The sequence below is a fragment of the Cyprinodon tularosa genome, unplaced genomic scaffold (assembly GCF_016077235.1).
Source record: "Cyprinodon tularosa strain WSP-4 unplaced genomic scaffold, ASM1607723v1 ctg107, whole genome shotgun sequence".
In the NCBI taxonomy this organism is placed as follows: domain Eukaryota; kingdom Metazoa; phylum Chordata; class Actinopteri; order Cyprinodontiformes; family Cyprinodontidae; genus Cyprinodon; species Cyprinodon tularosa.
Window position 1 is genome coordinate 1,300,268 of NW_024037860.1, and position 14,993 is coordinate 1,315,260.

A 14,993-nucleotide genomic window follows, 5' to 3' on the forward strand; every position below is an offset into this window, starting at 1 on the left:
AGAGACTTTAAAGAGATATATTTTTTAACACAATTAATGTGAAGCAGGGTGAATATTCATCTATGGAGGCCCTAATTGGAAAAGGTTTAGTGCCAATGTCCAGCAGGAGATGGGTACACAGTATGAGTCATTGTTTGGTAGCTGAAATGAGCTCAGTGGCTGAGATATAGTGGTGACTCATCCTCTTACCAAGTGGGGAAAATGGCACACTCCCCCAAACCCCAACGCCCGTCTTCCTGCCGGCGCAGCACGCTTCTCCAGCTGCACAGGCCCAACTCGCATCAGCTGAAAATGCTTTCCACTTCGTTTTGAAGCTGAACTGACCTTAAGGTGGATTACAGTCTCATCAATCTGCATTAGGAAGAATTACTCCTACTGCTCTGACTTTTCCAAGTAGTTGCCTCTTCCCTATCCAGCTTCTCCCTCGTCTGCTTCTTTCGATACTAAAAAAGCTTAACAGGAGGTTGCTGCTCCATTAGCCCTGCCTTGCCCTGCCACAACCCTATTTTATTTTATTTATGGACTGGCACTTGATTGAGTGAGGCTTCCTCTCCCTTAGTAATAACTGAAACCATTGGGGGGAGCGTGTATGAGTCATGTCTAGGGGGTTGTAAATTTGGGCCTCGTCTGACACTGCCATCAAACAAAATCCACTTATCCATCAATATGGGATAGAGACCTGCTGAGAGACTGCAACCTCATCTGACAGGCAATATTTTAGCCTCCAAAAGAAAGAACAGGACACAAGGGAAGAAGAACATCTTCATCAAACAAAAACGGCCTTCCAAACTATGAGCCAAGGATTTGATTTCAAGTTTCAAAGTGACATGTTTGTCATGCCATGAATCTCATTCCAGTCATGTGTGGATAAACCTCAGCAGTCATGTGACGTTAGTCGTGATTGAAGAAATGCCATGAATGTAGTGAAATGTAACATTAGTATCAGCTGTGGTTTCACTCATTGTTAAAATACTAATCTGCCATTTTCTTGTGGGCAAATGCTGTGGTCAAAATCCTCTTTAAAAAAAGGTAAAACAAAGAGACAAAAATTTGGCCGGCAAACTGATGTGGGCATTGGAGAGTTGTGAGCTGTGGAAGCTCTCAGACACTGAAATTTTTTTGGAAAAGCTGCTTGGCAGAAAAAAAAAATCCTAAGCAATTTTTGTTGATTCAACAATTTTGGTTAATGTGCACCACATCTATTCCACAGTCTGTAATTACGACAGCTCTCTTTCCAATCTCTGCTTCACATGCTGGGATGTCTTGCAAGCCTTCCTAGTAGCTGCCAGTTTTCCGCCATTTTTTCAGACCCATCTCCGACAAACCCTTGTGCTATGTGGCGAACACTACAAAGGAGGAGACCGTCCCCATCCAAAGACAGGTGGCCCGAATTACCTCATTCCTTCTTCACACCAAACACCATCAATACCAATGCTGGGGAAAAACTACGGTGGGAAAAAAGGTTGAAAGTTAACATCCCAGGCCCAGTATGCATATTTGTGCGTTTTGTTCCATTCATTGCAGATGTTACTGATAGCTTAAGCCTAAAAGGGTGGCAGGCTCAAAGCGTGCAACGTTCAGGAAATGGACCGTTCCCTTTCCGAGGGAGTCCCTGCAGTATTTAGGTGGGGTGCCATGGGAGTCACTAAAATGACTTCTCCCACTGTCAAATCACTGGATGGATGCAGAGCTGCATTATACCACGTTTACTGCAAAAAATTTTTTTGTGGTCCCAAAAAAAAAAAAAGACAGAATAAAAAACATTAGTATGGGTTTGTTCTTTATAATGGCATAAATAAAGAACATGAAAAACGGTCAGGGGTGAAAAAGTAAAGATCAAAACCCTCCGTTTGAATTAAAAACTCCAATTTAGTGCACTCTAAAAGAATAATCAAGCAGAGTTATAGGATGGAACCATGTAAAACATTTACACATTATCAGGGATGCATATTTAACCAGACATTTTCTAACATCCTTTAAATGCAAACTTTACCTTAATGCCATTTCTCAACATTTTCCTCATTTATTCAATTTATTTTAGATTTTTAACCAATTTGTTTTCACGTCCTCGTTATCACTCATCACAACCTTTATAACAGTAGATGAAAAGCTTTTATTGCCATTATGATAGTGAAATTTACCAAGGGTAGTAATGTTTCTAAGCTGTAACCCTGGCTGATACGACACCAACAGAACTTTTTGTTGATGAACTAATATGTAGAAAATTAGCTGTTAATTTAACTCCAGATCAATAAAAACAAAACTTTATCGAATATCCCGACTTTGATCTGATGAAATGCGCTGACATTTTTTAGTCACCTAATTTGAACAGATAATAAAAAAATACAGCATCTCCAAGACTGTCCATTACATGAAAGTTCAGAACTTAAATTTAAATGAAAAAATATAAGGAAATTGATAAAAACTAGAATTATGAAAACACAAGCAAACAGTTACATCTATGACTAAATAAAAATGGAGGAACTATGAGAGAGAATTTATGGAGGAAGATTTGTGGGCCTGAAGTCCTGTGGCTCTAGTGGGTAAATGTGTTTTGAAATCAAGGCTTACTTCAGGCAAACCTTCTCAGTTCACTATCAGAGCGGCGCTTTGTACCGCTCTCGTGTGTAATCACATATCTGAAAAATGTGATTTACTTTAAATACACGTGTGTAATCAAACCCTATATTCGTCAACATGTACAGTTTTAGGCCACATATTAAAAAAGGTCATGTTTGTTTTTTTCTATTGCAGATGTGTTATGAAGCTGAATGATGAGGTCATTTATCAGATTTTAATGTTACAGCCAAATTGGAATTGTTGGAAACCAATACAGTTGAGACAGAAAAAATTATGTAAAGTGAATCCGTTTTCAGGACTACAGGTCACAGGATTTTTCATAGTATAAATTTCGTATATTTCGTAATATAAAGGGAAACAGAAAACCTGAACCAGTCAGAAAAAAATAAGTGAAATCAGTCTTTTTAGTAAAACAGAAGAGTAAGACAGCATTTTAAAGATACATCGATAGCAAAGTAAACTGTCTATTCTATTTTTATCATTTTGTAAGTATAGTATTTTTTTTGTCATTGTACACCATACCTATATGCTAATGTATCCATATTGTCTCAGAAATCTGTAAACTGGGATGGATATGGCAGAAAGGGGAAACAATCAACACTACTTTTTTAAAACCTTTAAAAGAAATCCCTCCCTAAGCCCCAAAGACTAATAGGGAGCATCACCAGCATGTACACCGTCTTTAGGGAAAGTCATGTGGGCATGAAGACCGATATCTAAACTAGGGTTGCAGCTACTGTTGGTAATCAATTAATCTGTCAACTGTATGATTAATCGATTATTAATACAATGTCAAAAGGTTCCTTAAGAAAGATTTTTCACAGAATCAAACCAGTTGAAACTAAAACATTTCCACTTGTGGAGCTTTGGATAGAGCATACTGACAGACGAAAACAGTTTTTTTTTTTTACGTTATTATGTTATCTTTTTTTTTTTTTTTTTTTTTTTTACAATCTGTATAATTACTGCTCTGATTGGGTCGCTCTGTCAGCTAAAGGCATTTTTTAGAGTCTCTATACTCCAGTTAAGGATTAATTGGTTACTATATTAGTTGAAGATTATTTTAATAAATCATTTAATCTGATTAATTTTTTCAGCCCTAATCCAAACATGCAAGTCTTTCCAGTAATGAACTGCAAACTGAAAGCAGAGGATAAAAAGTTCAGGAGCTCTCTGCATAAATTCTGTTAGCAGCTCCCCCCAAACCAGACGTCTACTGTGACGCCAATAGGAAACAAATGAGAAGGCGGATCAGGAACTTGGGACTAAAAGATTAGATAAATCACCGCCTTCAAAGACCGGGCCTATATTAGCATTTTACTTCCAAACATATCCAACATTGACCAGGTTCATGAATCACCTCCCAGTGACCCAGCCTGGTGCCCTAATCAGTCTTCAGTCGTGTGAGTGTGATACGCTGATCAGAACCATGATTGAGAGCAGAGAGGCCAAAGACTTAGTGAACTCCTACTGCTAACACAGACAGATTTAAAGCCCTTTAGAAAAGAAAGGCCACGTTACTGAAGCTAAGCAGACATACTTCCTCTCAGTCCTACCGTGTTGGTTGGGTCCTCTTGGAGAATAGCATCATAATGTTTGTTGGCATCGTCGTACCTTTGTAGACAAACAGAAACAGATAGAAATGAGCTCTGTAGCCAATCGCTATCCCACATGGTGGGAAATCAGCTGAATTTAAAGGTAATCAACTCTGTATACACAGCAGGGCAGGATGCTGATTAAAGCAAAGCTTCAGAGAAACCATGGTGTTTGTTTTGTTTGTCCCACAGCTCACAATATGAACACAATCAGAACAGATCAAACCATTTTAAGATTAATTTAGCATTAAACATCTAAATGCTACCCTAATGTGTTTAACTTACATTTGTCCACTTGTTTTGAAGCTTAAGATGGGTAACAAATTAGGTGAGACCGACCAATTGATTTCCTTACTTTTGGTGATTCAGCTGATATTTTTATATGAAAACATGAAATTTTATTTACCACAAGAAAGGTGAAAACAAAATGTGTCCGTTTCTTATTTTATATTTGAGAGAATTACCTCATGGGCTGTTCAGTTTTTTCATGGGAATTGTTATTTTTTTTTATAAAACTTTGGTACATTAAAGGTGTGACTTTATAAGACCTGACAGTGTTCTAAAAAAATGTAAACAAATCGGTATCCAGTTCATAAATACACGTTATTTAATGCACATCTGAGGACACGGCTGTGTTTTCACATTAAAAAGAAATATTGGCTCCAAGAATCAGACTAAAAATAAGAGTTTTTAAAAGTTTTTTTTCCCTGATAAAATCCAATCCTAATCCCTCGGCTGAGCGTATCGGCTGATATCGGATACAAATGTTGAATAAATTAATCGCATCTCGCCATGTGAATGAAGGCTTTAGCCTTTGTTTAAAAAGGCAAAAAATTAACACAGATATAAAGAGACTTTATATTGTTTATTAACAACTAAGCAGCAAAGGGAAATGAAAAAAAACATCCCATGTAAAGTGCCTTGGATGGGATCACTGCTATACTAGTAATCCAGCTAATTAGTCTAATCCAAGCATCTGATCGATACATCCCTACTAAAAATGACTGATCAAGGATCAGTTAGACTGATGCCAACATATTCGTTATGGGCTTAAAAAATAAATACAAATCTGTCAATCTTTTATTCAGATGTATCCAGCTCATGATGTTTATATATGAATATTTTCTTACCTTTTCTAATTTGTATTTGTACAATATTCTAAAAAAAACATTATCCGCTTTCAAAAAGTCACACACCATTTCTTTTGTTTGATTAGTTAAAATCCTGACAATTAAACTTCTGTTTTTAGCTTTTAAATGCAAAAAAATATACTTTTGCTAGGCACTGCAAAACTTATTTTTATAAGTTATGTTTTCTGATAAATTTATGTCCCTTAGGGCACAGAGTTGTGATTCTAGGATCGTCTTTAGTGTTAAGGTGGGGGCCGTAGCTCTGCGATCAGAAAGCATCCCGCCAACAGTCTGCAACACACAGAGGCAACTCTGGTTCCCATTAGCAAGGCACAGCCCCATTTCCAGCACTGATGCTTCCCTCACATTCACTTTATTACTCAGCCACACTTTGGGAGATTTCAGATGGCACCAGGCAACCACTCACGAGCCACTTTGATTTGCTTTATTTATTTAAGAACCAAGTGTGTGTTTGTGTGCGTGTGCGCTCCAGTCAAAGGGGAAGGGCTGTACTGTTTGAAGTTGTGTCATTCAAGTGTAGCTGTGTCTGCAGCCAATTAGATCCTACTGTGCAGTGTATTTAATCTGACAGTGCCGAAGCAATCTCTCTCAATTATCACATAAACTGACATAACCAATAAACCAGCAGAGGTGATCCTCGCAGAGTAATAAACAAATTGAGGTATCCATACTGTGGCTCGGGGCAGACGAAGATAACTTATTTAGTTTTCTACGTCCAGGTCCTTATTCTGACTGTGGCAACATGTCAACCTTTACAGGGTTAAAACCTTATGGCAGAGAGACAACACAGTAAAGTATAAAAATAGAGAGAAGGAAGAAAGAAACGCAGTGAGAAGCAACGAAACAAGGAGAGAATAGCATAGAAACCAGAGACGACAGAGACCCCTGGAGTAACAGCAGGATCCAACCACTTCCTTCCTGGGAATCCCTGACACAAGCTAAAGGCCCACAGGAGCACTCAGGGCTGCATCTCTGCTCTCCATTCCCCTTTTCTCCACAACGAACGCTGGGTAATCCAATATAAACACACCGTAATATACATAAACACGCCCCAGTCGCTGTTCCATTTAGGTCCTGCAAACACTTTTTCTTCCCTCATCTCCCAATATATCAGCCTCCCTCCCTCCCTCTCTTTGCTACCCCATGCTTACCTTTCCAGAGCTTCCAACCTCATGCCCGTTAATCGCTTCACTCTGTGGCTATCTGGAAACTGCTTCCTCAGTTCCTGTAGACAGGTCTGGAAGGAAGTGGGAAGAGAAGACAGACCGATTCAGGCAGCGGTATTTTGACATCCAAAGAAACTCCTGCTCTCATGCTGCTAACAAAATTTACAATCGTAATCAGTTGTGTGGAAGCGGATGATTTGTTCACCATTTCCTTTACATAAACATAATTAACTGGTATAACAACCTGGCACTATTCCAGCACACGTCTGCAGCTCAACTGAGTGACTGTTACTCATCTTGTAGCTTTAAAGAGGAAAATAAGGACTTTTGTTTAACTTTCTTCTTTTTTCCACAGAGTGGTGATTTTCTTTGTTAAGATAACCTTAAGTCAAAGGGGGATAGGCTCTGAAGACTTTCCTTTAAGGAAATCTTTTAACCTGTTTACAAAACTGTAGTTGTGGAGTGGGAAAAAATGCTATCATCTTAAGGAATTAGAATTTTTAAAATGTGGTTTCTTTTTGTATTAGCAGCATATTGTCAAACCCTTGATCTGAAAAAAAGAGGAAGGCAGTAATGCAAACCTATAAAGACCTACCAATGGAGCAGGAGTAACTCGGGAGGAGCTGCAGAGAATATTACCAGAGGATAACTTTCAGCCTACATATCATTATGCAAGTTTTTATTGAAAAATATAAAATATCTTTAAAATAGCCTTTTTATTTGACCCTTTATGACTTAAACCCCATTCAATGAGTAGACTGACAAAAGTATCTGTAAAGGCCAATTTATGCTTCTGACGCAGAGCCTCTGCAACAGTGAAACCTGTCTTTGTGAGCGACCACGGTCCCCACGCAGAGGTTCTGCAACCGTTGTCTAGCACCTCAAAAAAATCCTGTCGGACGGTCGCAAACCTGTGCAGACCTCAAGCAGAAGCGCGCAGACAAAAATTTTTTGAAATGATTTGTCCTTGGTATGCCTTTCCAGTTGTCTGTGTAGTCGTCCTTCTCAATTCTGTGCCGGGGCGCGCCATTTTTAGAATCCAAGAAACAACTACAATGGACAACCTACATGTCCTCCTTTGTCTTTTTGTCAACTCCATTAACAGAACCTGTTCCTCTTCGATGTCTAGCAACTCTAGAACCACCCTTGTCATATCTTGCAGATGCACCATTGTTGTTTTGGAAAATAAACACTCCCGCTGGCGCCGCCAAAGTTCTTGTGACCATCCACCAAAGTTCTCCTAAGTTCACCAAAAGACTCCCTCTTGCGCCTTGGCGGGAAACTGCTGTGCGTCCCTAGAAATTCCAGACCGACGGTGCAGAAAAATACCAGCAAAACTGGTTCGCGACCAGACCCAAGCGACATTTGATGTGTGCAGTTGCAGAAGTCTAATCTGCCCTTCAGCCTGTTGCCTATTTTCCTGAAACCACTTCAGGTCACAAGTTTCCACACTGTTCTACGGGTGTGACGTCAAGCATGCAAATGTTAAATGGCTTTGACCTTGTAAACAATCAAAGCATTACATTCAAGATGGATTTTATGGATACTTGGAAGCAAACTGGATCCAGCTCGACTCAGGCACAAACTGCTACCAGTGCTGCAGTTCTGTGTTTTGGCCACAGGTGGCAGCATCATTAGAAAACTCTGTAATACCTCTTTAAGGAAGACTGAAAAGAAAAAAGATTTTTAAAAAAGGGAAAAAAAAAATTAATAAAAACAGATAGCAGCATCGTGCTGCAGGGATTTTGTCCTTCAGTAAAAGCAGATGGATGCAGCTATATTAATGGCAGCTTTGGAAGGAAACCTGCTGCAGGGTGGGGTGGAGGCAAAACAGCCCTCCACCTAAAACTAGAGCTAGTATGGAAACAATCCAATCCAAGCATACTGATTAGATAAATTGGCCTGTTGAAAGGGAAAATCTAAATCCAACCAGCCTCACAAGATACTTTTCTTTACACTTCCCAATTATTCATAGCAATAAAATACATTAAAGGTAGTGGTTGAAACAAATGTACAAACATCCAAAGGTTATACATACTTCCCCAAGGCACTGTAGGAACATCCCGGGGATTAAAATGAATTAAATGGAAAAGTCCAGAGGGACTTGGATTGTTTCCACCAGCCATAAACCCAAATTAGGTCCTTTTTATTTTAACAGTGGCAACTGGATAGCCAACAGACAACTCATTTAATCAGTGAGCTCTGCGCTGCCTGTACTCTGTCACTCATTTGATCTTAAAAGTCATCACATCCATTTCTAACCATGCCTGATACCATCTAATTTATTTTGTGTTATGTAGACTTTCAGGCCTAAGACTACTTAGACATCTAATAAAGTTTAATGGTGCCAAATAAAAAAAAAAGTCTTAATGAGTAAAAGGATGGTAAACACTTGAAGTGTGCTTCTCGTCTCATTTTTCACCCCGTCTGATTTCCATGCTCCAGACAGAGCAATGCTACCCTGCCAGATAGAAAGGACATTTCTAAAGCTGGCAGAGCGCGTGCTGCAAAGCTCAACTGGCTGTGACAAGTTGAACGATGAACTTCTCAAGCTTTTTGGGTGTGTGAGGAAGTGTGGTAAAAATTTACCAGAGCCAAGTCATCCCGACTGCAGTCCAGTGCGGCGATCATCACCTGCTCATAAATAATCCAGACTGGGCAGAAGAGAGAGAGACAAAGAGGATAGTGTTAAATGACCTTTCCATTTTCCTGTCTGCTGCTATGAACGCAAAAAAAAGTGAAGATACTAAAGTAAATACTTAATGTACCGACATCAAGTTTGCCCTCAGCAGCAGCAAGAGGGGTTTTTTTCCCTCTTGTAAGCAGCCTTGTTCATGTAAATCCCTGTGTGATACTTTACCCAAATCCAAACACTGCAGGTTCTAGTAGAAATGGGAATTTGTTTAAAGCAAGGTGACAATACGGTAAAGGGGGGGACGGATAGAATCTAATTTTTATTACTTCAAACCTCACAGGATATGTTCCAGAAAGTTTTTACTAGATTTATCTGTCTGACCAGAAACATTTTGCAATAAACTACCAAGAATTGTAGGCCATTTTTTATCTCTTAGGTTATAGAAAGATTATTTTAGATAAAATTCTAAAGAATCAGTTCTGCTTTGCTTGTGTTTTATATTAATGTGATCAAGACGAAAATTTTAATATAGAAAGAAACAGTCTGGAAGTTTAAATCTTTTGCCAGGACCACATCTATTCCTCTCTAGTTTCAACCCCAATGGCCGACGCAACGTTCTGAGTGTAGCCAGATAGATGTATTAATCAGTATCAAACTGCAATAACACCAAAACTCTTTAGAGTGGATGTTTAAACTGAGTGAAGACAAAAGTTTGAAAAAAAAAGTCAGGGGAAGCAGAGAATACTTCATGAACGATTTAACATTGAGCTCTTACCACCTAGGCCTGGGCACAAAAAATAAAAAATAAATTTTTATTTTTTTGTTGCAGGCAATCAAAAAAAAAATTTAAAAATTTTGTATAATAATTTAATAAAAAAAAAAAAAAAAAAAAAAAAAAAAAAAAAATTTTGTATAATGCCATAAATTTTGGCTCCCCGGAGCTTCCATAGTTTAGTATCAAGGCTGATTTATACTCAGAAACCAGGTCGTCTGCATGTGTGTCGCAGTGAATGCAGATATGCCCCCAGGGGAGCATATATGCCCCCTGAGCAAGACCCTTAACCCCACACTACTTCCCGGGTGCCACACAATGGCAGCTGACTGCTCCCCAAGGGGAAGGGTTAAATGCAGAGAAGTAATTTCCCCCTGGGATTATTAGAGTATATAAAATCAAAAAAAAAAAAAAAATCAAAAACCCCTTTCGCCGACACTCTGCTGCACCTCTCCAAAATTGTAGGTGACCGCAGAAAGGAAGCCTCTGATTGGTCAAATCTACATCCGCTCTACACTATGCATATTTTCTGTTTGTTACCTTACTGGCTTGTTTTGTTTGTATCACTGCCATTGTGGAAAACGACTCTTGAAGAGCAAGGTGGAACGCTGGACTCATTGACTCAAATGCAATCCCTCACACTAAGCATACTTGAAGTGACAGTGGAGAGAAAAAACTCCCTTTTAACAGGAAGAAACCTCCAGCAGAACCAGGCTCAGTGTGAGCGGCCATCTGCCGAGGCCGACTGGGGTTCATGGAGACAGAAGCAGAGATACAAAAAGCAACTGTAAAAGGTGACCCCATCAAGGAAACATACAGTCAGGCAGACGAGCTACGAGCCAACTCCCATGTCAGAGGATGAAGAGAGCACATCCAGCCAGTCACAGTCAGAAACGGGACTAAACTGAAAAACAGGTTGATCTCCAACATCTATAAACAGGCAAATAATTAATTTTAGTTAAAGGCAGCAGCACCATAAACCTTTTTTATCATCTTAAACAGAGGCATCTAATACAGGACAGTCTCTCTGGGACGAACAACCCTGAACAAACCAACAAACCTCAGCAAGAAGCATAAACTGGAAGGTGAGGAACAAAACATACCAAACATCAACCGCAAATGTTTGTGGAAGCTAGAATAATTAGCAAGGCTGTTCACATTAGCCATGAGGATTGGACTTTTCTGATGGAGGCGATTTTCTCATCCTGGAATGTTTTTATTACTAATATCCTGGATTACTTTTGATCTGTACACCCTTATGGACAAAAAGAATATAAACAATCTAGGCCTCAGGATCGCTTCAAAGGTAGAAAGTCAAAGCTTTATTTTAAAAATTCCAATTTCACATACAGCTATATCTTTATTAATTGTGCTTTCTTGCTCATGGTGTCCATTAAATTAAATCGGTGGTTGAACTGTGGAGAATCTAAAAACTTTTTCTAAGTTTCTAACTTTGACCTTACCATGAACTCAGGCAGGCTGCAGCATTTCCATGTTCAATGTACTGAATGAAAAGGCAAGCTTGATATGTTTTCTAATCTGCAAACTCAGGCTGTGCTGCCTAAGAGTTATAACCTGATTAATAATAAAGATGATGATGCAGGGTCTGACGCGCGTCGTGGGGAGCTACCCTATCCTTTTTTGCCTTGCAACTATATTTGCTGTGATCAGTGGGAGTAAAGTGAGAAAATCCACCTGAAAACAATCAGTGCAGTCAGTTCATTCAGATTACGATCCTGCCTTCTAATATAATTTCTGTTGGAGCCGCTCAGACCCCCACATACCAGCGGTGCGCTGTCAGTAGGAATCCCATTCAACAGCAACCTATGGCCCGGTCGCCTCCTCGCGGTTTGCCGCGGCGGCTGGAAGGCCTTTTTTATGTACATAATCCAAACTGCAGGGACCAGGATAATAAAAGCGAACACGCTTTGTCGGCAGGTTTCAGCATTCTTTTTTTTTCCTCAGAATATTTTTATTGAATTTTCATTTTAACATACAACATTGCACACTGTGATGTTTACATCTAAGTCTAGAGTGTACAGGAAAAAAAAAAAAAAAGTCAAAATGGGAAAGCAACACCAACGAAACAAAACCCCTAACTTATACCAGCAGTAACAGTTATAGTACAGTCGGTCCCTGTTCCTGGATAACACCAAAGACTTAAAACCTAACTGGAATTCAAATTCAACATAGGTAGGAAGGTGGACAGGGAAACATCTTCATCTCAATTTATAGTGATGGGAGTACTTCAAAAAGGGTCCCCACACAGTAAAAACATTTTCTACTGAGTTAGTTATTGAGTAACGAATTTTCTCGAGAGTAAGGCATGACATAACATCTTAGAGCCACTAGGTTTCAGCATTTTAAGTTAATTTAGGCGTTAATAAACTGTTTCAGAGGAGTGATCGCAGCGCTCTGTATCATCAGCGATGTGTCTCTCTCCCTGGCAGCTCCCAGATCAGCGTCTGATTGGTTGACGCGGCGCGTCGAGCAGCAAAAGTTCAATTTTTCCATCTCAAGCAACAGCGCGTTTGCTGTGTGTCGCGCTCGTGAGATGCTTAAACGCTCCCGACGCGCTGCGCCTGCTGCTCAAAACATGCTGCGGGACCTTTTGCTGCGCCTTGACGCGCGTCAACCATTGACTTTGCATGTAAAGTCGTTGCTTCTGCTGCACCTGCTGCATCTGGTGTGAACGCATCATAAAGGTATATGTACTAACTCTGTTGCTTAGCTGATTGTGTAAAATATCCATATTAACTTTTCATTTGAGAGACAGATTAAATTAAAAATCAATACAATTAATCTAAAACCACATCATTTCAGCATGGCTATCTCAGTTATACTTATACTTAGAATTCTATAAATTAATCATTTTTTGTGCTTTTTATTCAATACATTACATAAAAAACAGATGTTTAGATAAAAATCTGACTTAAGAGCAAGAGGATGCAAGATTAATTCCATGAAATGTGTAAAACATGTTTCTTTTCTTACATTCTACTGTAGTATCATGAACAACTGGCAGTAAAAAGTCTTAAAGACTTATTCTTGGAGTTAGTAAGTTAGACACCATGTGTGGGCAAAATGAAGCACGCAGAGGCCCAGAAATAAGTTCACTCGTTTTCTTGACTTTAACAATTTCCACTTTTTCTAAATATTGCTTTCTCACTCCACAGCTAATTTAAGAGTTCCATTGGTTTTAAGGAAAGCGTGGCAAGTGTTTCTATCTCCTTATGTTAAAATGAGAAGGATTTGTCCCCTTGGAAGAAGCTTTCTCACCGGTTCTTTTCCTGGGAGCAAGTTATTTACTATTCTTAACTCAAACTGGGTAAAACCATATAAAAAGGACTATAAAAACAGGAGTAAAAAATTACAGAGTTTATTCCAGATCAGGTCGTTACAGGAAAGAGAAAAATGCTTAGAGCTTGCACAGCTGTGGTCTCAAAAATCACGTCCGCGAGCGTCCGGCAAAGTTTGAGCCCCGAACAAGGTCATCACCTGCTTCTTATAGCTCATGGGTCTATGTGTTGCATCATGTTGATGTTGAGCTGGCCGTATCAGAAACTGACACGCCATCCATGTCTTGAACTTCATGCAGCTTGCTTCTATACTTCAGGGTTCAGAGCTCTCCTTTATCAGTCGGGCTCCAAGATGTGTCAATATCCTGTGTACTCTTAAAGACACGAAGGCTGTCCTGATTAGATGACCTCCGTACACACCGTGACATCCACAATGTGAAGGAAGGCCCTCTGCTCTGTCTAATCTGACTAACAAAATAACAATGCACATGATGTATAAAAGAATAAACCTAACACTTACAAGCACAGTATGGATCATAAAGACTTGAGACGTTTTATAGAGTAAGGCAGCAGGGCAGTTAGCTTACATGGATAATTAAGACCTGTGCTATGTTAACAGTCATTAAAATACTCAAATGCCTTCAAATCAACAGCAGACTTGACTATACGGCCTAATGGACTGCAACAGCAGTTGCTGTACAGATAAAATGTTTCAGCGAGTGCAAAATAAAAAATGCAAGAACTTAAGAATATCCTTCAAACAGGTATGCTTCTTGCCTTTTTTCTTTTACATATCAATAATTTAATCATGCCAATAATCTAGTTTAATGAGTTCTATATTTTGCCTAATAAACACTCTCTTTAACAGTTGTTCTTTTTAACCTTCACAATTTACAGAATAGAACTCAACCGACATAATCGATGGGCTGATATATATCATCCACCATCTATTGAACACTACTTTGGTGTTCCGTTTCTTTATCTAGAATCATATGTTGAATATTATCACAATATTAGTTAGACTACAGTTTGTCAGTGCTTATCATCTATATGTCCATGTTGTTATGTTTTTTTTTGTTTTTTTTTTAATATATATTCTGGTCAAAATATATATTGGATATTGACCAATATATCAGTTATCAATTTTTAAAAAAAATGATGCCATAGAAATCATGAGATGAATACGACAGAAAATGAAACTGACACCAATCAACCCCACTCTGTCTGTGTATGTGGTGTTTAAAAAACGCAGCATTGGTGCTGCAAAGGGCAAAACAAACAAAAAAATGTCTGTGATAAATACATATTTTGGTACTTTTGTAATTGATTTATTGAAATGCCTTGATTTTACTTAAGGTTAGCACACATTGTAGCCATAAATGCCATGATTCTACCATTTAACATAATTTATTTGAGTGTTTTGCTTTCTAACTTGGTTTCCTATTTTTGTTTTTTTGTTTTTTGTGGGGGGGGTCGGGTTCCGATTTGAGCAAAGAATTTTCATTTTGGTGAATCTATAATTAAAATGCCATGGAAATGTCCTGAGTGACTGGAGTTTAGAGCAGAGCTGCTCCCCAGTCACTAAGTGAGAAGAAAGGCTCCTTCGAATGTCTGTGGTGGATACTAAAAGAACACAACGTTTTACTGCAGCTAAGGTAATTTCTTTTAAAGTAAAGCTGGTGTAATAATAATTTATAGCAGAAAGACTGTGAAGCAGAATCAAGTCTTGCTTAGAGACCATAGCTTGGGAGCTATTTGGCAACATAATATTAACTTTAAGTGTCATCTCTATGAA

At 38.9% G+C, this 14,993-nt stretch overlaps 1 protein-coding gene across 1 annotated transcript in view; it reads right to left on the bottom strand.

The window, feature by feature from the left end:
- emc2 (ER membrane protein complex subunit 2) overlaps positions 1 to 14,993 on the bottom strand; it is a 36,625-nt gene that overhangs the window by 19,796 nt on the left and 1,836 nt on the right. Inside the window, exons 3-5 of the mRNA XM_038288793.1 lie at positions 9,082 to 9,146; positions 6,478 to 6,563; positions 4,137 to 4,194 (exon numbers count right to left, since the gene is read on the bottom strand). Of these exons, the coding sequence (XP_038144721.1) occupies positions 4,137 to 4,194; positions 6,478 to 6,563; positions 9,082 to 9,146 (209 nt within the window). The remainder of the gene's footprint in view (positions 1 to 4,136; positions 4,195 to 6,477; positions 6,564 to 9,081; positions 9,147 to 14,993) is intronic.